This window comes from Babylonia areolata, chromosome 3 (genome assembly GCF_041734735.1).
Source record: "Babylonia areolata isolate BAREFJ2019XMU chromosome 3, ASM4173473v1, whole genome shotgun sequence".
Taxonomy (NCBI): Eukaryota; Metazoa; Mollusca; class Gastropoda; order Neogastropoda; family Buccinidae; genus Babylonia; species Babylonia areolata.
The window spans coordinates 3,215,021-3,237,500 of record NC_134878.1 but is presented as its reverse complement, the minus strand read 5'-3'; the positions used below and the strand labels follow the sequence as shown (position 1 = coordinate 3,237,500).

Here is a 22,480-nt window from a genome sequence, read left to right as displayed (position 1 = left end):
CAAAGTGACAACAACACGAAAGGCAGAGACAACACCAGAACAACCAACGCAGAATGTTGACCACTGACCCAAAGTGACAACAACAAGAAAGGCAGAAGACAACACCAGAACAACACACAACACAATGTTGACCACTCACCCAAAATCCAGCGGCCTCAGCACGTCATGTCTGTGCAGTCCTCTGCCCTGAACCTGCTGCTCTGTGTCCGGCCCGTCCACTGGGGACACTGGTCAACACACACACACACACACACCATTCGAAGTATGGCAGGAGGGAAGTAAAAGCAACAACAGAAAGAAGCGGGAAAAGAATACACCTGCGTATCAAGTGAGTAAATCGTGTCACATTCTTCGACTGCTTTACATTCGTTGACAGATAACGATGATCTTTTGAAATGATAAACGCTGGATATCAGTCTTGTTAGGGTGGATGCGTATGGGGGAGGGGGGAGGGCAGATTTGGATGAAACAGATTCTGGCAGCAAAATTAAATCTTTTGAGCATTAGCAGGGGGGGAGGGCAGATTTGGATGAAACAGATTCTGGCAGCAAAATTAAATCTTTTGAGCATTAGCAGAAGTTTTTGGTGTTGGAACAAAAGTGGGATCACAGGTTTAGAATATGTGTTTGGTGACACGAAGTAAATGATCAAAACGTTTAAAATGTGATCTTCAGAATGTCGTCATTCATCCTCAATGCGGCATCAAGTCAAGCAGTTTATTAGTCCTTTAGTTTGGAGACTCGAATTAAAGGCATTTCAAACACAGCATCACGTCACATGCTGCTGTGCAGAAAAGCTGTCACATTCACATCACGTTCTGAATGTCAAACTCCGCAGCGTTTTACTTCCACTTTCTCCAGCTTTCCAGAAAAATCGTTTGAAGACGTTGCTGGTAATTTCTTGTTATTGTTTAGAATCTATAAAGGTTTGCCTTACAGTCCAGATGGTCAGTTGCTTTAGTTTTTAGAGTTTGATTTAAAGTTTGTGACTGATTATATTGTATCAAGTTTTCGGTCCTTGGTAGTTGGGTTAGTCTAACATTCTGAAATCACACTGTGAGACGTTAAACTATAGGACACACATAAAACCTTTTTTTTTAAAAACAACTTTGTAGGTATAATACTGATCGAAACATTTACTACTTGCGTCAGTTTAATGTGGTACACTTTTAACAAACGTTATCATTGTTGTTACTCAAACTCAGTGCATAAATTCATGAAATATATACCTACTTACGTTTATGAAAGACTGGATGTCCCCAAACACGATACAACTGCTCTATAGAGTCTGTGAGGGTATTTCTGTGCTTTGTTTTATTCATTTTGGTAGCTAGTAGCCCACCATGGACTCAGAACAGAATTGTTCCTTCCCCCATACACGTAAATCATGAAAATCAAATCAATCCAAATCCGTCTCTTCATACAGGCAGAAGAGCCCAGCAGTAAGTAATCAAGAACAGTAACTTTTGCCCAAGAAAATGATGGAATTTTTTTTTTCGCGTGATGTTTTCAAACAAAAATATATACAACCAAGGCAGCACAGCGGAGAACGGTGTCGATCAACCTCTAAAACGGTTTATTCATACATAAATTGTGACAAATAAAAAGAAATCTAAATACAATAAGATCCGATAACGTATGATTTCAAAACAAATCGCATTTGTCATTCAAGAAAATGGACAACGTTTGATTTAAAAATCAAACGTTTTGTTGTCGTTGTTGCTGCTGTCATTGTTTTTAATGTGAATAAATCAGTTAACTATAGATTTTGTAACAAATATAGGCCTGCCAGATACGAACATCCGCTTTGTCAAACCCCCCTCCTCCCCCTCTCTCCTTCTCCCCCCCCCCCAACACATCTATAATGTGTGTGTGTGTCCATTGAGAGAGAGAGAGAGAGAGAGTGAGAGAGAGAGGATTTATTCATATATAGGCCAAGGCCCCTTATGAAGGGGTATGTGAACATGATATAATGCAAACACCATAACGCAAAATATATGGAAAACTTGATATAACATCAGTTCTAACTGAAAGCTAACCTTGCTACGAAACACAATGCATGAGAATCAGTATTCTCATGACGTAATGGTTTCTCGGACTTTGAAAGCTTTATATAAATACAAAGCAAGGTTTCTAACAATGTAACAGGAGGCTGAAGACATTAATAGGTTCAATTTAAACATCCCAACTGCTGGATGAACATGCAACCCCCACTACCCGCATGCTCCCTGATAGACCTTCTGCCCCATGGCACACACAAGACATTCGACTTGCAAAACGCAAACGTCGCCAATTGGAACGGTTATGGCGATCAACAAAACTAAAAGTCCACAAAAAAATATTCCGAAAACAAATAAATAAAGTCAAACATATGATCTCATCAGCGAAGACAAACTTCTCAAGTTATCGATGCCACATCCACCATATCTCTCTACTCTATCATGTCAAATGCAAAAAAGACTCCTCTTCCTTCTGCCTTCACTTTATCTGAACACCCCAATGTCTTCTACTCTTTCTTTTTCGACAAAGTCCAAAACATTCGTACCATCTTAGACCAAACGCCTTCCCAACCTGCTCATCCTGATCCTCAGTTCAACGGCACTCCTCTCCATTCCTTTAATCCATTGACTGAAACAGAAGTCCATGAAATCCTGAAAGAAATGACAATAAAATCCTGTGAGCTCGATCCTATACCAGCCTCGGTCTTTTCCCAGTGTGTCTCACAGCTCCTCCCCACAATCACCAATATTGTCAACTCATCCCTTCTCACTGGAACGTTTCCATCCACTTTCAAAACTGCAATCGTCCGGCCTCTTCTGAAGAAACCCAACCTTGACGCAAACATTTTGAAAAACTATCGACCAGTTTCAAATCTTCCATTCCTGTCCAAACTCCTTGAAAAAGCTGTCCTGAAGCAGCTCAACAACCACCTTTGTTTCAACAATCTCATCCAACCATTTCAGTCTGCCTATCGCGCTGACCACAGCACGGAAACTACTCCTACACATCCTGAATAATCTACTGCTAGCGTCCGACTCAGGAAAAATTTCCCTTCTCACTCTTCTCGACTTGTCAGCCGCCTTTGACAAGATAGACCATTCTTTCCCGTCTTCATTTTACATTTGATATCAACGGCACTGTTCTGGTTCAAATCTTATCTCACTGATCAATTCCAGTCTGTCGTTGATAGTTTCCAATCTGAAACCGTTAAAATCGAACATAGTGTCCCACAGGGATCTGCTCTTCACACTGTACACTGCTCCTCTCGCAGAAATTATCAACCGCCATAATGTCAGTCATCATTCTTATGCTGATGACACTCAACTCCAGAAGAGTGATACCCCTGAAAAATTGTCGTCGCTCTTGCAAGAAACATCCAACTGCTTCCTGGACATACAAAACTGGATGACTCTAAGTAGGCTACAACGGAACGCGGACAAAACGGAAGCAATGATCATAGGAACTAAACAAAAACTCTCTTCCATCATAACTGACACAACCAAACTTAGCAGTACATCCATCCCTCTTTCCAGGTCAGTCAGGAACCTCGGCGTTGTCCTTGACAACGCATTGTCCATGCAAAAAATTATCAGTCAGACATGTCAATCCTGCTACTGTCAAATGCGGCGCATCAGTTCCGTCCGGAAATATCTGTCCACTGACGCAACATCCAGACTTGTCGTTTCTCTTATTCTCTCTCGCCTTGACTACTGTAACTCCCTATTGTCTGGTTTGCCTGCTTCATCCATTCAGTCCCTTCAGCGCATATAAAACTCTGCTGCCCGACTCGTTCTCAGAAAGAAAAGATCTGAGCACATCACTCCTCTTTTGCAACATCTCCACTGGCTACCTGACTCACACAGAATAAAGTACAAGATCAGCACTCTATGTTACAAAGGTATTCACAAATCTGCCCCTTCCTATCTCTGTGGCTGCCTTCACCTCTACACTCCACCTCGCTCTCTGCGATCGGCTTCGGATCTACTCTGTTTACGCATACCCAGATTCAAACACTTGACTGCTGGCCGCCATTCTTTCTCTGTCTCTGGACCTTGCAATTGGATTGAACTTCCTCTTTCTCTTCGTCAGGTCTCCGCACTCAGCTCTTTCAAGTCTGGTCTTAAAACCCACCTCTTCCCAAAATAGCCTCCCTTCCCTGCCTCTTCCTTGTCTTCAGTTTTTCCAGTTTTAGAGTTATGCACGCGTGTGAATGATTGGTGCGAAAGCGCTTTGATTTGTCTCTGCACAAGATACAGCACTATATAATAATAATAATAATAATAATTATTATTATTATTATTATTATAATATTTGGTTGTCTATAATATTGAGGCTTAATAAATCTTTCTCTAATATTCCTCAAAGCTGGACAACAAAGAACAAAGTGCATTTCCTTTTCTGTCGAATCTCTTCGAGAGAGAGAGACAGAGGCAGAGACAGAGAGAGAGAGAGAGAGAGAGAGAGAGAGAGAGAGAGAGAGAGAGCAAGCTTTCTCAATACGGTGTTCTCCCGGCCAGAACAGAAACAAGATAGATCTATATATGAAGTGAAAAGAAAGAACAAAGACAGATAGGCATCAAATATGACATAACCTTTTTGAAACTGCGAAAGCATACCTCTGTAATGAAAAAAAAAATCGTTGCAGTTGTCTTCCACTGTTTTTTGTTGTTGTTGTTGTTTGTTTTGTTGTTGTTGTTGTTGGTTTTTTTTTTCCATTATTCAATTAGAAAATGTTAAACACACCCAAGAGAACGACAAAATACACATTATCAAAGCGCAGTAAGAGTTTGAATGGTAAAGTAAATAAATGAATGAATAAACAAATACAAAAAATACAGCCTTTCATGGACACATACTTGCAATCTGATTTATCAGCACGCAGAGTGGAGGAAAAGGTGTCAAGGAGACAACAAACAAACAGCTGTCAACCACATTTCTACAGATGGCATCCCTAGCAAAAGTAGCAACCGGCTTCGGCGTCCGTGTCAGGTTTATCATGTAGGTCGTCGTGGTGTTGTTGTCAACGTCGTCACACACCAACACACACACATCAACAACACTCATCAACGCACACACATCAACGCGCGCGCGCGCGCGCACACACACACACACACGCACGCACGCACATGCACACACATCCACACACACACACACAAACACACCAACACACACATGAACACCCACCAACACACACACACACACAAAACCCAACACACACAAAGCTTGACACACACCACACACACACACACACACAAAGCCCAACACACACGCACAAACACAAAGCCCAAGACACACATACACACACACACACACACACACACAGCCCAACACACACACACACACACAAAGCCCAACACACACACACATACACACACACAAAGCCTAACACACACACATACACACACACAAAGCCCAACACACACACACATACACACACACAAAGCCCAACACACACACACACACACACACACACAAAGCCCAACGCACACACACACAAAGCCCAACACACACACACACAGCCCAACACACACGCATACACACACACAAAGCCCAACACACACACACACACACACACACACACACCACAAAACCCAACACACACACACACACACACGAACCCCAACACATATACACACAAACACAAAGCCCAACAAACACACACACACACAAACCCCAACACACACACACACACACACACACAGCCCAACACAAACACAAAGCCCAACAAACACACACACACAAAGCCCAACACACACACACACACAAAGCCCAACACACACACAAAGCCCAACACACACACACACATACACAAAGCCCAACACACACACACATACCACACACACACACACACACACACTTACTCACTCACCAGCCAGAGTGTTCCTGACGTGAGTCCTGCCCACAGCGCCCCCTGGTGGAACCACCCTGAGGTTGGAGGGCTGGGAGTGGTGGTGGGGGTGGGGGTGGAGGTGCTGGCACGGCACCCGCAGTCGGCTGGGTGCCGCCAGGGCCTGGGGAGAGGATGAGGATGATGAGGGTGAAGAGACGGAGTGGTGGGGAAGGAGGGGATTGGGGGGCGGCAGGCGGTGTGGAGTGGCGAGGGGGGGCCCGGGAAGGCTGTACTCCAGGGACACCACCGGCACGTAGGTGCCGCTCCGGCCCGCCCTGGGAGACTGACAGCTGCTGCCCCCTCCTTCTCCCCCTTCCTCTCCTCCTCCTCCACCGCTGCCTCCGCCACGTGCCGGAGATGGGGTGGTGGTGGTGGTGGGGGAGAGTGTCTTTTTTTTGAAGCCGGCCACGGCAGCAGCAGACCTCTTCTCCTGGAATGATTCCATCAGGAGGGAGACGGTGGAATGGTGAGGAGAGGGCTGGCTGGTCTTGGCTGGGATCAGCATCGTCACGGTGCCGGCAATGCTGAAAGCTGTGGCGTCACTCGGTTCGCTTTGGAATTCACATCAAATCACACTTGCTCAGAGACCAAACCGACCGCTTCAAAGTGGTCATTTTCCCCGACAGGTCTGAAGAAAGCAGTCAAGCAGTTGCGTACAGGTAGTGTAAGAACGAGAACTAATTATACACGACTGCTTTTGAAAGTCCGCGTGAGGGACTTAAAAAGGGATTCACAGAGGATCAGTTCACCCTCTCGGCTCGGTTGTTTGTTGGAGTAAGAACGTATCATCAACGCAAAGTCCACGAGGTGTGAAAGAAGATTATAGGAGTAAATCTTCTTCGTTGGAGTCCACATCACTTCTCTGCCAGTGGCCCCATAGAAAACGTGACACTGGATTGATAGTCGATTGTCGTCCGTCTCCGTTGGGGAAGAACACACAGACACAGACAGACACAGACACAGATACACACAAATGAATAGATTTCAACTAAGTTCGCAATATCATGACTTTGGAAGAAGAAGAAAGACTGGCATGCAAAAACACCAAGTGGAAATGGTCAGTCACTGTTAGGAAATAACAGGAATCCATGAACACTGACACTGAGCACGGGGAAAGGGGTGTGCGTCAACCCTGGTTCACCACGACACTTCCACAACGTTATAAAAGCTGATTATTTCTATTTATTGACAGGAATAACATTAGATCACAAAAGCCGATAACAACAACAACAACAAAAGAGATGATACTTTCTGGGCTAAAACAAAATGTTACAACAGAATGGTGGAAGATTTCAACAACAGTCGTGGCTGGGGAAATGGAAAATGCACCAAAAATTATACAGTGAACGGAGATTATTTAGTCTCGATCAAGACACCGACTGCTACCCACAAACAAACAGGTCCCAGAACACAGAGGCACAGACCCCTGTTTAGGATGGAATGAAGACTGCAGACAAGAGGGGAGAGGGGAGGGGTATCCTTGGTGACGGTGATACAGAGATGACGAGTAGTCACCTGGTGTGGTGTCACCGGCTGTCAGACAAGAGGGGAGAGGGGAGGAGAGGAGGGGTATCCTTGGTGACGGTGATACAGAGATGACGTATAGAGTCACCTGGTACGGTGACACTGGCTGTCAGACAAGAGGGGAGGAGGGGAGGGGTATCCTTGGTGACGGTGATACAGAGATGATATGTAGGGTCACCTAGTGTGGCGTCACTGGCTGTCAGACAAGAGGGGAGAGGGGAGGGGTATCCTTGGTGACGGTGATACAGAGATGAGATGTAGGGTCACCTAGTGTGGCGTCACTGGCTGTCAGACAAGAGGGGAGAGGGGAGGGGTATCCTTGGTGACGGTGATACAGAGATGACGTGTAGAGTCACCCAGTGTGGTGTCGCTGGCTGTCAGACAAGAAGGGAGAGGGGAGGGGTATCCTTGGTGACGGTGATACAGAGATGACGTATAGAGTCACCTGGTATGGTGTCACTGGCTGTCAGACAAGAGGGTAGAGGGGAGGAGAGGAGGGGTATCCTTGGTGACGGTGATACAGAGATGACGTGTAGGGTCACCTAGTGTGGTGTCACTGGCTGTCAGATTGTCCGTTCTGCAACGAAAACAAAAGTCGCAGGTATTTTGTTGTTGTTTTTCCTTGCTTTGGATATATTCATTTCAGCAAAGTAAGCTGCAAACATAAATCCAGCTCACACACACACACACACACACACACACACACACACACACACACACACACACAAACATACCAGCATAAACACATACATCTACACACACACACACACACACACACACGCACGTACACAAACATACCAGCATAAACACACACACACACACACACACACACACACACACACACACACACACACAATCGTGGGATAAAAGAAGAGAGAAGTGGAAAGGAGGCAGTGAGGAAAGTGAGTGCACAGTTCAGTGAAATAGATAAAGGGACAGAGTGAGGCGCAGTGGAAAGACACAGAGGGTCTCAGCATGCCAGTGGCTCTATTCATGAAGTCAAAACTCTTCACAGCTCTGTGATATGCTGACACTTAGTTCATGCATTCTTTGTCGTTTCATTTTTTTAAACGCCCTATGGGGCAAACTGGTTAATGTGGGGGTGGGGGGTTGGGGGGGGGGGGGTGAGAGATATAGAATTAGGAAGAAGGAAAGACAGAGAGAGAGAGAGAGGGTGAGAAAGAAACAGAGAGAGAGAGAGTCATACAGACAGAGAGATCAAGTGAAATTAAGACTAAGAGACAGAAAAAGGGGTAGAGGGAACTGACAGAGATAGAAAGAGGCACACACACACACACACACACACACACACACACACACACACACACACACACACACACACAGATAGACAGACAGACAGAGAGAGATGGTAAGAAAGAGAGAAGACAATCATACAGAGACACACACAGAGAAAGTGAGATTGAGAGACAGAGACAGGGGGAGAGAGAAAGAGAGGGAGAGGGGGTTAGGCAGGCACACAGAGACAGACAGAAAAGGACAGGGAGAGACAGAGAGGCAGACAAGGACAGGGAGAGACAGAGATGTACAGAGACAGACTGAGACAGGTAGAGACAGAGACTGAGAGAGGCAGACAGAGACAGACAGACAGAGACAGGGAGAGACAGAGAGGCAGACAGAGACTGGGAGAGAGAGAGGCAGACAGAGAGAGACACAGAGACAGACAGAGACAGGGAGAGACAGAGAGATAGACAGAGACAGACAGAGGGAGACAGACAGACAGAGACATAGAGGCAGACATAGACAGACAGACAGACAGAGACACAGAGACAAACAGAGACAGGGAGAGACAGACAGAGACAGGGAGAGACAGAGAGGCAGACAGAGACAGAGACAGGGAGGCAGACATAGACAGAGACAGGGAGAGACACAGACAGGCAGACAGAGACAGAGACGCAGAGAGGCAGACAGAGACAGGGAGAGACATAGAGGCAGAGACAGACAGAGACAGAGACAGACAGGGAGAGACAGAGAGGCAGACAGAGACAGAGAGACAGAGACAGAGCGGCAGACAGAGACAGGGAGAGACAGATAGAGACAGACAGACAGAGACAGAGAGTGACAGACAGACAGACAGAGACAGAGATGCAGAGACAGACAGACAGGCAGGCAGACAGAGACAGACAGAGACACACAGATAGGCTGAGACAGACAGACAGAGACATAGAAGCATACAGAGACAGACAGACAGAGACAGACAGAGAGGCAGAGATAGACAGACAGAGACAGAGACAGACACAGAAGCATACAGAGACAGACAGTCAGCCAGCCACAACTGGTCTCAATGACAGTTCCAATGGATCACTAGAAATCTGCTGAAAGTCGGGGCTGTTTTGTGAAGAAATATGCCAATGAAATCCTGGACTGACAAACATGTGTACAGTCATTGACAGACTGGTTCACGTTGCCTTCTTTTCAACACGGTAAATCAATACATAAATGAATGAATTAGAAATAAATAGAAAGTAAAAAATAAAATAAAAAAAGAAGAAGGAAAAAAAACAACTAACGAACAAAAGCAAAGACAAACGTTCTGGAAAAATAAGAGTCAATTTGACCGGTATTTGCTTTGTTTTGTGATGTTCATTTTTTCATCAGTCATCTGCAAAATATTAATTCAAGTGCCAATCTCAGCATATGCGTTCACACACACACACACACACACACACACACACACACAGAGAGAGAGAGAGGGGTGAAGAGAGAGAGAGACAGAGACAGACAGACAGAGAGAACCAAAACCAAAACATCCGTAACGAATACCCACAGCGAAGCCACCTCACACGTCTTTCCAGTGAAAGACAGAATCAACACAACACACACCACACCACACCACACCACACCACACACACACACACACACACACACACACATCAAAACGATAAAGACGTACCTGTACATAGCAAGAAAGCTAAGCGCGCACCTAAAAGAAAAAGTCCTTCAAGTCTTTGCTGAACCGCAGTGGACCAAAAGTCCTTGACATCCTTCCCTTGACGAAGAGGAGACTTTCTTCCTCAACAAGCACCAACTACCTACAGCACTGCGCACACTGATGTGTGTTTATCTGCCGTGGGGGAAATGGGACACACTGACTCAAAGTGTTCACCTGTCAGTTTTGCCTCCCCGGGTTTCTTTTTCTATGTCTGCACCAAGTAATCAAGTTCCGGTTATTGCTTATCTGTGGGGGTTGGGGGTGGGAGTGAGCCCCCCCCGCCCCCCCCACCTCCGCCCCCTTCCTTTTTATACAAAATATTTGCGGCAGTGTGGTTTTTAGCTGTTTTTTGTTATTGTCTTTTTCTTGAATTTATCTAAATAATGTTCTTGCCAACTTCATGACAAGAAATTCCAAATAAAAACGACTGTAAAAACGAATCATATTATGATTACTTGAATTCGAAATGAAAAATGAAGGGCGTGTCGAGATGAGTCGCTAAGTTGCAAAAGCCTTTTCCATTCTGGAGGAACGAACGAACGATTTATTCAATATAAGGCCATTGCCCCACTTGAAGGGGTTAAAGGGTTAAAGGGTGAGCACCTGTCAATGGACCTGTCAACACGCATTTTGTGGAGCTCCGTTAAAATCAACACAATTTTTGTTTATTACAGCGACTTATGCATAACTGGTGTTTGAAAGTTTGTCGTCTGATCATTGATGTACTGTGCCGTCTGTTCCGTTATCTTTCAGGGCAAAATGTCGATGTTTTCTGTTTATTTTAAATGCATTTATGAATCGTCGCGACGACTTCTGACTGACTGTGCGAGTGCGCATGTTGAAAGTTCGTGACCGTGCCACCTGTGTCATGGTGGGCTTGGTGCTCAGTGTATTTTTCTTCGAGGACATTTTTACTTCGTTGTGGTGACGTTGAGGTAAATCCAGGTCCACCAAGGCGAGACACTTTAAAACAGTCGCAGTTAAATGCTGGAAGGAGAGTCAGTGCATCTGCAGAAAATTCCCCACTGAATGACAAACCGGCAAGTACCAGTGAACCAAATTTGGACGAACCAACATTAGGTGATGTGATGAGAATGTTGAACGTTAAATTTGATGAAATTAAAATGGACTTGAATGAAATGAAAGACTCAAATGAAAACCTAAAGACTGAAATGAAGGACTCTTTAAGAAACGAAAACAAACATCTGAAAGCTAGACTAGACGAGCTTGAAAAGAAGACGGACGGTCTTGAGTGCCGTTTCAAAAGGAACAATTTGATCTTTTATGGGATTTCGCGACCGGAGAGAGAGACACCCCAAGACTGTGAAGATACTGTATGTGACCTCATTACCGACAAGTTAGAGATTGGGGATGACGTGCAGTTCGATCTTGTACACCGTGTTAATGGAAAACCGGGCTCTCCGATTGTGGCACGTTGCACTGTACAAAGTAAAGATCTTGAGGGAAAAACATAAACTGAACGGCACTGACATTTTCGTTGGGGAAGATTTTTCTGTCAGGGTCAGGGAAATCAGGAAACGTCTATCTAATCACTTAAAAGAAGCAAAAGCGCAAGGGGAAAGGGCAGTTATGATTTTTGACCATTTTTTGATAGATGGGAAAATATATGTTCTGAGCACAGATGACAAACTCATAGAACAGAGATAGGAGTTCAGCCCGTCCCCGTTTGCAGTAAACGTTCCACACTCTCCATTCTGGACGATCATGTGTGAGTGATTGTCTCAGCAAATGTCAGCCCTGTCCGTTGATGGAGTCTCCCGTCGGACCGACGGATGAGTAGGCAGGCAGGCTTATCTGTCGGTGTGTGTCCTCATATGGGAGAAGAGGCCGATTCTGGATGCGCAGCACTTCCCACAGGTGTTGCAAGGGAAAACGTCTCCAGAAGTTGAGCCCTGCTTCCTTCGCTCACGCTTCTCCTTAATGGCCAGCGTTCTCTTGTTTTCAAACGTCTTTATGCCACTAGAGCACAGCATCCTCCAGCGAGAGCGGTCAGCCTTGTCCACACTCAAAGTAAAACATGTTTTTAAAAAAAGAAGAAAAAAGAAGAAAGGCACAAGAGGAAAATTAACTGATCTTAAAAGACATCTGTATCAATGAATTTAATCAAACTGCTTTGTAGCAATCACGAGCTACCGATTCAAGTTGGACTTTTGCGTCATATACCACGTGATGAATTATTACACTGAATGCAACATGTCTGTTACTGGAGACAGATTTTATTTCACTCTTGTAATGTCCGCATCGTTTAGGATCATAATTAATTTCTCAATGCCTTTTTTAACCTTAGCTGTGTTGTGACCTTTTTTTAATTTTTAATTTTTTTTATTTTATTTTTTAGATTCATGCATTCAAAATTATTTATAATAAAAAAATAAAAAATAAAAAAAACTGCCATGGGAGCACTACTGGCGAGAGTGACAGGGGACGTAGTTCAATCACTGTCAACAACAGGGTATCCTCCCCTCCCAAGCCTTCCGTCCACACGAAGATTGGGACTGGAATGAATGAAATTCGGATCCGGGACACGAACAACGTTTGGGTAAGGGGTCAAAGCCAGGGCACACACACTCTCTCTGTCTCTCTCCCTCTAACTAGAGATGTTGCTATGCATCTCTCTCTCTCTCTCTCTCTCTCTCTCTCTCTCTCTCTCTATATATATATATATATATATATATATATATTCATGCGTTCAAAAGAAAGGAAAACTCCTTGAAGCAGGGTTCTAAGTTTGGGCAAATAACCCTTTTTTTCATTCCAACAATTGTGTAATGTTAACACTTTTTGGTATTATTTCATTCATTTATTCATTGTCTTTTCTTTCATGTGTGTGCATGTGCACCTCCAATGTTTACAGGCCGGGAGCCTAACATTAAACTCTTTGAGTCCTTGAGTCCTCCCTCCCTCCTTTCCGCCCTCTCTCTCTCTCTCTCCCGTTTCTTGGTTGAGGAAAACAAAGCAAAACAACTGCACCACCCCTCTACCTACCCCACACCCGCTACACCATGACAGGCAAGGAGCGACGCTAGACAGGAACCATTTTATTGGGGGTAGAATAAGACACGGGGTGGGGGGTGGGGGTGGAGTCGGACAGGTGGTGGGGGCTGAGGGTTACTTGGGACAGAGAAGACATGGGTGGGGATAGAGTAGGACAGGGGGAAGGGGTTGTGGGTTGGGGGTGGAGTACAGGGGGTCGGTGGGGAGGGTTATGGGTTACTGGGGGAAAGTAGGTCAGGTGGTGGGGGTTATGAGTTACTGGGGGAAAGTAGGTCAGGTGGTGGGGGTTATGAGTTACTGGGGGTAGAGTAGGACAGGGGGTGGGGGTTGTGGGTTACTGGGGGTAGAGTAGGACAGGGGGTGGGGGTTGTGGGTTACTGGGGGTAGAGTAGGACAGGTGGTGGGGGTTGTGGGTTACTGGGGTAAAGTAGGTCAGGTGGTGGGGGTTATGAGTTACTGGGGGTAGAGTAGGACAGGGGGTGGGGGTTGTGGGTTACTGGGGGTAGAGTAGGACAGGTGGTGGGGGTTGTGGGTTACTGGGGGTAGAGTAGGACAGGTGGTGGGGGTTGTGGGTTACTGGGGGTAGAGTAGGACAGGTGGTGGGGGTTGAGGGTTACTGGGGGTAGAGTAGGACAGGTGGTGGGGGTTGTGGATTACTGGGGTGGAGTAGGACAGGGGGGTGGAGTTGTGGGTTACTGTGGGTAGAGTAGGACAGGAGGCGGGGGGTTGTGGGTTACTGGGGGATGGAGTAGGACGGGGGGGGGGGGGTTGTGGATTACTGGGGGGTGGAGTAGGACAGGGGGGGGGTTGTGGATTACTGGGGGTGGAGTAGGACAGGGGGGGGGGTTGTGGATTACTGGGGGTGGAGTAGGACAGGGGGTGGGGGTTGTGGGTTACTGGGGTAGAGTAGGACAGGGGGTGGGGTTTGTGGGTTACTGGGGGTGGATTAGGACAGGGGGTGGGGGGTTACTGGGGGTAGAGTAGGACAGGGTGTGGGGGTTGTGGGTTATTGGGGGTAGAGTGCGACAGGGGGTGGGGGTTGTGGATTACTGGGGGTGGAGTAGGACAGGGGGGTGGAGTTGTGGGTTACTGGGGGTAGAGTAGGACAGGGGGCGGGGGGTTGTGGGTTACTGGGGGGTGGAGTAGGACAGGGGGGGGGGGTTGTGGATTACTGGGGGTGGAGTAGGACAGGGGGGGGTTGTGGATTACTGGGGGTGGAGTAGGACAGGGGGTGGGGGTTGTGGGTTACTGGGGTAGAGTAGGACAGGGGGGGGGGGGGTTGTGGGTTACTGGGGGTGGATTAGGACAGGGGGTGGGGGTTGTGGGTTACTGGGGTAGAGTAGGACAGGGGGGGGGGGTTGTGGGTTACTGGGGGTGGATTAGGACAGGGGGGGGTTGTGGGTTACTGGGGGTAGAGTAGAACAGGGTGTGGGGGTTGTGGGTTATTGGGGGTAGAGTGCGACAGGGGGTGGGGTTTGTGGATTACTGGGGGTGGAGTAGGACAGGGGGTGGGGGTTGTGGGTTACTGGGGGAGAGTAGGACAGGGGGTGGGGGTTGTGGGTTACTGGGGGAGAGTAGGACAGGGGTGGGGGTTGTGGGTTACTGGGGGTGGAGTAGGACATGGGGTGGGGGTTGTGGGTTACTGGGGGTGGAGTAGGACAGGTGGGGGTGGGGGTTGTGGATTACTGGGGGAGAGTAGGACAGGGGGTGGGGGTTGTGGGTTACTGGGGGTGGAGTAGGACAGGGGGTGGGGGTTGTGGGTTACTGGGGGTGGAGTAGGACAGGTGGGGGCGGGGGAGAGTTGTGGGTTACTGGGGGTAGAGTAGGACAGGGGTGGTGGTGGATTACTCGGGGTAGAGTAGGACAGGGGGGTGGATTACTGGGAGTAGAGTAGGACAGGTAGAGCAGGACAGTGGGTGGGGAAGGATACTGAACATGCACGCAAGGTGCAGATTGTGGTGTGTGTTGTCGTATTTTTATCGTGAGGGAATGTTTCTCTGTGCATGTATATTTGCTAAACAGTTCTTCCACCGTTTCTACTGTCCTCATCGTTCTGTCTAACCTGTGTAAGTTGACGTGTGTGTGTGTGTGTGTGTGTGTGTGTGTGTGTGTGTGTGTGTGTATGTATGTGAGTGACTGAGTGTATGTGTGTGTGTGTCAATGTGTGTGTGTGTGTGTGTGTGTGTGCTCGCGCTCATAATCTCTGACTGTGTACGTCATTGTATGTGAATGTGTGAGTGGCAGTTCAAGTGTGTGAGAAGGTGGACACTACAAAGAACTGTGTGTAGTTGGTTACACGCAGGGACAGCGGACTGGAGTGGTGTGCAAACACTGACCATTCAAACACTGCTAACATGGTGATACACAAGGCTTTGAGTGGTCTGTCTGACAGGTTACATTGTTGTCACAAGGTTGGCTTCACATTCATGCAACTAGCCTATTCCAACACACACACACACACACACACACACCACACACACACACAGAGGGAGAGACAGATACAGAGAGCCAGACGACGACACAGACAACAAAGTTTAGAGTCAGAAAAGTCACACTCAATTCAGGACTCAGTCACCATGGACAAACGTTCTGAGTGAGCGACTCAAGTTCTGTGCGCACATTCAAATGTCAAGAAATACTTCGATGTAAGCGCGAACGCTAGCAACACACACACACACTCACACATTTTCGTCTGCACGCATTGTTTGGTTGCTTGAGCTTTGGATGTGCTGTAATAAAAGGTTTGAGTTCCAGTCCAAGGGAGTACAATGTTTAAAATAGTTTTCTTTATGAAGGGAATGTGATGGCTTAGTCGTTACTTTGCTTTGCTGTTCTTCTGCCTTCCGACGTACCACAAATGACGTTGAATGGAACACGCACGCGCTATCTCTCTCTTTCTCTCTCCCTCTCTCTCACACACACACAGACACAGACACACAGACGTGTACACACACATGAAAACTGAGAACAGAGGCAGAAAAGGTTACCACGAGAGACCACACTTTCTTCCCAGGGACTAAATTCCTGACTGAGCGACAACAACAAAAAAAGAATAAAAAGTGCGAATCGACCGAACTGCACCCCTATAGCCCCCCTGCCCCTCCCCAACACAGCCCTCCCACCCCTCCCCAACACCGCCCTCCCACCCCTCCCCAACACAGCCCTCCCACCCCTCCCCAGTGCCACGACTGAAGAACAGATGACAAGAGACGGTGCACGTCACTGGAGCTCACCAGACCTGAGGCATACACTGACACTGCAGCAATGAATTCCAGCAATCCTACGTGGGACCTATAAAAGATCGGAGGACCAGCACCCAACTGCAGACTTTTTAACATACTCTCCGTTTTTTCTCAGCTATGAATAATCTGAGGACTCAAGCTCAATTGTACAGCACTCAATCTGACAGGCCACACAAAAGTGGGCCACAGTTGTTGGGTGGTTGAAAGGCCTAGCTAGAGAGACAGCCAGGCAAAATGAAGATCTATACGAGTATCGCGATTCACCACCTCGGGAAAAAGCAATACAACCTACAATTTATCAACGACACAGAGAAATTAATAAAGAAAGTATTAAAGTGGTTCTTTTGACAAACACTAATGAATAGAAAGAAACGCAACTCTCACACACACACACCCCCCCCCCCCCTTTGTGTGTGTGTGTGTGTGTGTGTGTGTGTGTGTGTGTGTGTGTGTGTGAGTTCCTCTCTTTGTTCCTATCTATCTCTATCAACCTATTTAATGGTATGACATACCCTTCTCTGTGTGTGCTTGGATGAATGAGAAACAAGACGACAAACTGACGGCGCGCGCGCGCGTGTGTGTGTGTGCACGCACTGTGTGCGTGCGGTGAAATTCAGTCGAGCGAGTGCTTATGTTTGTTTCTATGCATGAGTGTGTCCGAGTGCATACTCTTTGTGTATTATATATGTCTGTGTCGTTTGAACCAATCCGTATCAACACAAACTGGGAAGATAAAAAAAGAAAAAAAAGACGAAGAAGAAATGAACATTATCTCTGTGAAGCATCAATGCAGACAGTGAGGCAGGCAGGCAGACAGACAGACAGAGGCAGACAGACAGACAGATAGGCAGACAGGTGAACAGACAGGCAGATAAATAAGTACATAGACAGATTTACCTACCTACCTACCTACCTACATACACATACGGTAGATACGTTGACTGACAGTATAAATAGACAGGCAGTCAAACAGTCAAACAGACAGACAGACATACGCACGGTTTTTGTTTTTGTTTTTGTTTGTGGTCTGTTAGACTATACATAGATAGATAACTAGACAGTCAAATTTAATGGTGAGCGTGAGTCGGTCTGTCTGATTCTCTGTGTGTGGGTGACTGAGCCTATGGTTATTTTTTTCCTTTTTCTTTATTTTCTTTTTTTTTCTTCTAAATCAGACTGCAATTCTATCCACCACATCCACACATACTGACTATATATGCAAAAAATATTCCCTAATCATACACACACACCCCTCACTCCCCACACACCTACCTCCAATGAAAAAAAATCCATTTCGAAAGCACACGCAGACAACACCAAGTGGAACACACTTTGCCCCAGTTATATAACTCCCGCCCACCCGGCACTAATGCAGTGAATCATAAACCAAAGCCCATAGCTCCAGCAAGTCAATACAGGCTATGATTGTGCAGTCGCTATTGCAATCACCGGCTTACGATCCTGTTCACACATGCCCTCAGGATTAATCCCACGGCTTTTAAATGGACAGCCACTGGGTGCTGAACTCTTTTCTCTTAAGACACACACACACACACACACACGCACGCACGCATATATATATATATATATATATATATATATATATATATATAGAGAGAGAGAGAGAGAGAGAGAGAGAGAGAGAGAGAGAGAGAGAGAGGGAGACGTGTAACATTTTACGTTTGTTTATTTACAGTCAGGTCAGGGGCATAGCCCTCGCTACTGGTACCCTGTAACCCGGTGCTACCTGCCGCATGTGAAGTCTCCCAACGATGGACCAGGCGGAGGAGGAAACCTTTCCCAACGGCTGTGAAGGCGGAAGAGGATGACCAAAGGGCAGGGGGAGCTCTTATCCTTGGCTGGAAGTCCTAGGAGGAGACGGAGCTCTGAAGAAAAAACCTGCACCTGCCGAGGGCGTCCTACACGTGGCAGTATCTGCATCTGTGGGACTGTGAGCGTCGGTAGGGGAGAGACTGGGGAAGGGACTGCACAACTCCTCACTAAAAAAAAAAGTCACCTGTGCTGGTCAGGCATACGCTGGGCCATAAAAGAGAAACGTGAGCGAAGGAAGCAAGGCTCAACTTCTGGAGATGTTTTCCCTTGCAACACCTGCGGGAAGGGCTGTGCATCCCGAATCGGCCTCTTTTCCCATATGAGGACACACACCGACAGATAATCCTGCCTGCCTACTCATTCATTGGTCCGACGGGAGACTCCATCAATGCTTGTCAACCACACGGTCACGAAGATAACCGTTGTGTAATGATTGTTGACCACACGGCCACTAAGTGTAAGATAGCCGTTGTGTAATGATTGTTGACCACACGGTCACTAAGTGTAAGATGGCCGTTATGTAATGATTATTGACCACACGGACACTAAGTGTAAGATAGCCGTTATGTAATGATTGTTGACCACACGGTCACTTTGTGTATGATGGCCGTTATGTAATGACTGTTGACCACACGGTCACTAAGTGTAAGACAGCAGTTATGTAATGCTTGTAGGATTGTGAATTGTAGAGAGTATTCAAGTGTTCTTTCGACAAACAAAAGAGGGGGGGCACACACACACACATACACACTGTAGATCGATATATTGACAGACCAATTTAGGGTTGGAATCCCAGTCCAAACCACTGTATCAGTTACACACGACAGGCTAATGGCAGGGTCCCACACTGACGTGACAGGAGTAAATCCCCTTCCACCCAACCCCCATCCCCCTGATCTAATTTCATACACCCGCAGCATGATTTGACATAGGCTGACATATTCATACTTACACATAAAAAATGACACGGACGGCGCGACAAGGAGTGTTACTAATGCCTACGTCTTCGTATCAACTACCAAGCACGAAAGGGAGACAGACAGAGAACTTAACCACAGTTAACACACATTTCATTTTCTTACCATCACCATCACCATTATTTTCAAAGAAATCAAATCCCAAAAAAGCAACCAACATCAGCTCTCTCTCTCTCTCTCTCTCTCTCTATATATATATATATATATATATATATGTATGTATGTATTTCGTCGCAATGTAATAATAATGTTTATTGAAATATCAATCTGAATTTCCCGGCGTATTCTGTGAAGATATAACCCAAGCGTTGTTGTTGATTTTAAAATACCACAAGCACCACTACCACAACTCTTGTTCTCTTTTCTTTTTTTTTAATCGGGAAACAAAAGTACTTTTCAAGAATTATCCATTGGAACACGACCGAGGGGGGGTGAAATCAATATGGACATGACAGTCCAATACACTGCCACGCATGTTCCGGCGGAAGATTAATCAATTACAGTGTTGTCTGGATAAACAGCACGCTTCCGATGCCTCAGCAGAAAGGTAGGTGGGGAGGTGGTACGGTGGTGCTGGGAGGCAGGGGGGGGGGGGGATCCGTTGGGTGAGGGGGCGTAGGGGGAAGGGGGGAGCGCGTGCGGGGTCAGAAAGGGGGACCACTCCCTTCATCCACTATGTCAACAGTGCATCGATGTGGAACTATGTTTTTTGTTGTTTGTATTTAATTATGTGTTTTATTCAATTACCTGTCACGTTCTCCTGAACTGTTTTTGGTTTTAAAAATGTCTTTAAATCTAATGTATGGGGGGGGGGGGGGGGGGGGGGGAACAAGCAAAAAAACAAAACAAAACAAAACAAACAACATCGCCACGCTAACATGTCTCACTCACATTGCCTATTTCCTCAGAATGTTATTCGGCAGGGTGGGTGGGTGAGAGTAACGTCTGTATTCAAATATGTACATACCTCTCTCTCTCTCTCTCTCCACATGCGCGAGCGCATGCGAGCACACCCACACACGTATATATATATATATATATATATATATATATAATTAGAGAGAGAGAGAGAGCCGGAGAGATAGAGACATAGAGAGAGAGCCAATAAAACGATCGGAACACGGGAATATCGATCAGTCGTTTCATCGCACATGGCCCAAGAGAAAGTTACCACACTGAGTGTTGTCAGTGCAAACATGGCACTTCACAAAGCTCTCGGTGAGATCAGTTCTGAAAAAACAGCTGAGGTCACAGTAACGTGACACTGGAGAACTAGTCCATTCCTTCCACTGTGGGTTGGCGCTGCCTTCGCTGTTTGGATAATTATGTAGTAGTAGTAGTAGTAGTAGTAGTAGTAGTAGTAATAATAATAATAATAATAATAGTAATAATAATAATGGACATTTGTTGAGCGCTTTCCTCCCGTAAAGAGAGCTCAAAGCGCTTTACAATAAACATCACACACACACACGCGCGCGCGCGCGCGCAAAAACTCACAAAAGAAAAGAAAAATAATGATTTAGCGCACAATAATATAAAACAGAATCAAGGACTACGCGTATTACAAAATTACACACACACACACAAACGAAAGAGAGTTTGCATGCCTTATAACTGAAAAAGTATGGAAGGTCAATCGATAGGCGTTTTCAAAAAGATGTATTTTCAGACCAGTTTTGAAAGACAAATGTAGGAGAGTGGCGAAGATCGTCAGGTAAACCGTTCCAAACATATGGAGATGTATAAGAAAAGGAAGAATCACCGAAGGATCGGGTTTTTAACACGCGGAGCAAGTAGCCGCTGTGAATCGGAAGATGATCTGAGTTGTCGACGGGGTGTGTAGATTTGAATCAATTCTCTCAGATACTGAGGAGCAGCACCCAAAATGGAGCTGAAGGTGAGAATTGCAACTTTGTACTGAATGCGAGCAGAAATTGGTAACCAGTGGAGATAATGCAGAAGATGAGTGATGCTGTCAGTCTTTTTGGTTCTAAAGATTAATCTTGCTCCTGCGTTTTGAACTTTCTGGAGTTTTTTAGTATCTAGGACAACCAGTGAGGAGTGAGTTACAGTAATCTGGTCTGGACAAGACAAGAGAGCACACCAGAGTTTGTGTTGCTTGAGTAGTAAGGAGATGTCGGATGGAACTGATATTTCGAACTTGGAAGTATGTACACAGAATATGTGACAGGGGATGAAAAACTGGCTAGTGCAGGGACGGACACACAAACACACACACACGCACGCACGCACGCACACACACACACACCGGCATACACACATGCGGATAGACGAAAGAGAACCTCACAGACCTTTTCACAATCAGTAATCAGGCAGTAAGGTGGCAGGATGGATAAGATGCTTATCAACCAATACAGTGACCGTGAGGGTCTGCGGGGTTCGATACCCGCTCTCCGAGTCTCCCTTTCTCCCAAGTCGGTTTGACTGGGAAATTAAACTGAGCGTCTGGTCATTCGGATAACACGATAAACCGAGGTCCAATGTGCAGCACACACATGGCGCACTGAAAAAGAACATTGCAACAAGAGGTCGAGACAGGGACAGAGAGACACATGGAGTGAGAGAAACAGACAAAGACCGACAGCCACAGACAGAATTACGTAACAGACAGAAAGAGAACGAGAGAGCAGCATGGCTCTTTCCAGAGGGAAGGTGTTCTGCATGCCGCTGCATTGTCACCACTACTGAAGACACAGAAAGCTGACACAGCACTGTGATTCTCTAGTGAATACTTACTGCAAGCAGAGGACACCGTGAAGTAGAAAATCTCTCTGTTTGATCTCTTTGATTCCACGTCTTCTTCACGACACAACTGTTGCTGTAATTACTCCGTACATTCGCCGAGAAACCACAACAAGAATCTAAGTCCACTTTTATAAATGTCTTCTTTTTCTGAATTCCACTTTCACGACAAATTTAGACCTTTGAAAAACAATAACAAAAAACACTCAGAAGTTCTATGTCAAGTTGTTTTTTTGTTTCATTCCTCAAACGAATACCGAACTTGAAAACTAACAGATGTTTACAGA

The 22,480-nt window shown here is 46.1% G+C and overlaps 2 protein-coding genes across 2 annotated transcripts in view; both read right to left on the bottom strand.

The window, feature by feature from the left end:
- LOC143280230 (uncharacterized) overlaps nucleotides 1-6,771 on the bottom strand; it is an 18,179-nt gene extending 11,408 nt beyond the window's left edge. Inside the window, exons 1-2 of the mRNA XM_076584862.1 lie at nucleotides 5,869-6,771; nucleotides 140-227 (exon numbers count right to left, since the gene is read on the bottom strand). Coding sequence (XP_076440977.1) covers nucleotides 140-227; nucleotides 5,869-6,394 — 614 coding nt within the window. The 5' untranslated portion in view covers nucleotides 6,395-6,771. The remainder of the gene's footprint in view (nucleotides 1-139; nucleotides 228-5,868) is intronic.
- LOC143279666 (uncharacterized) overlaps nucleotides 1-22,480 on the bottom strand; it is a 139,448-nt gene that overhangs the window by 60,704 nt on the left and 56,264 nt on the right. The gene's annotated exons all lie outside the window — the stretch shown is intronic.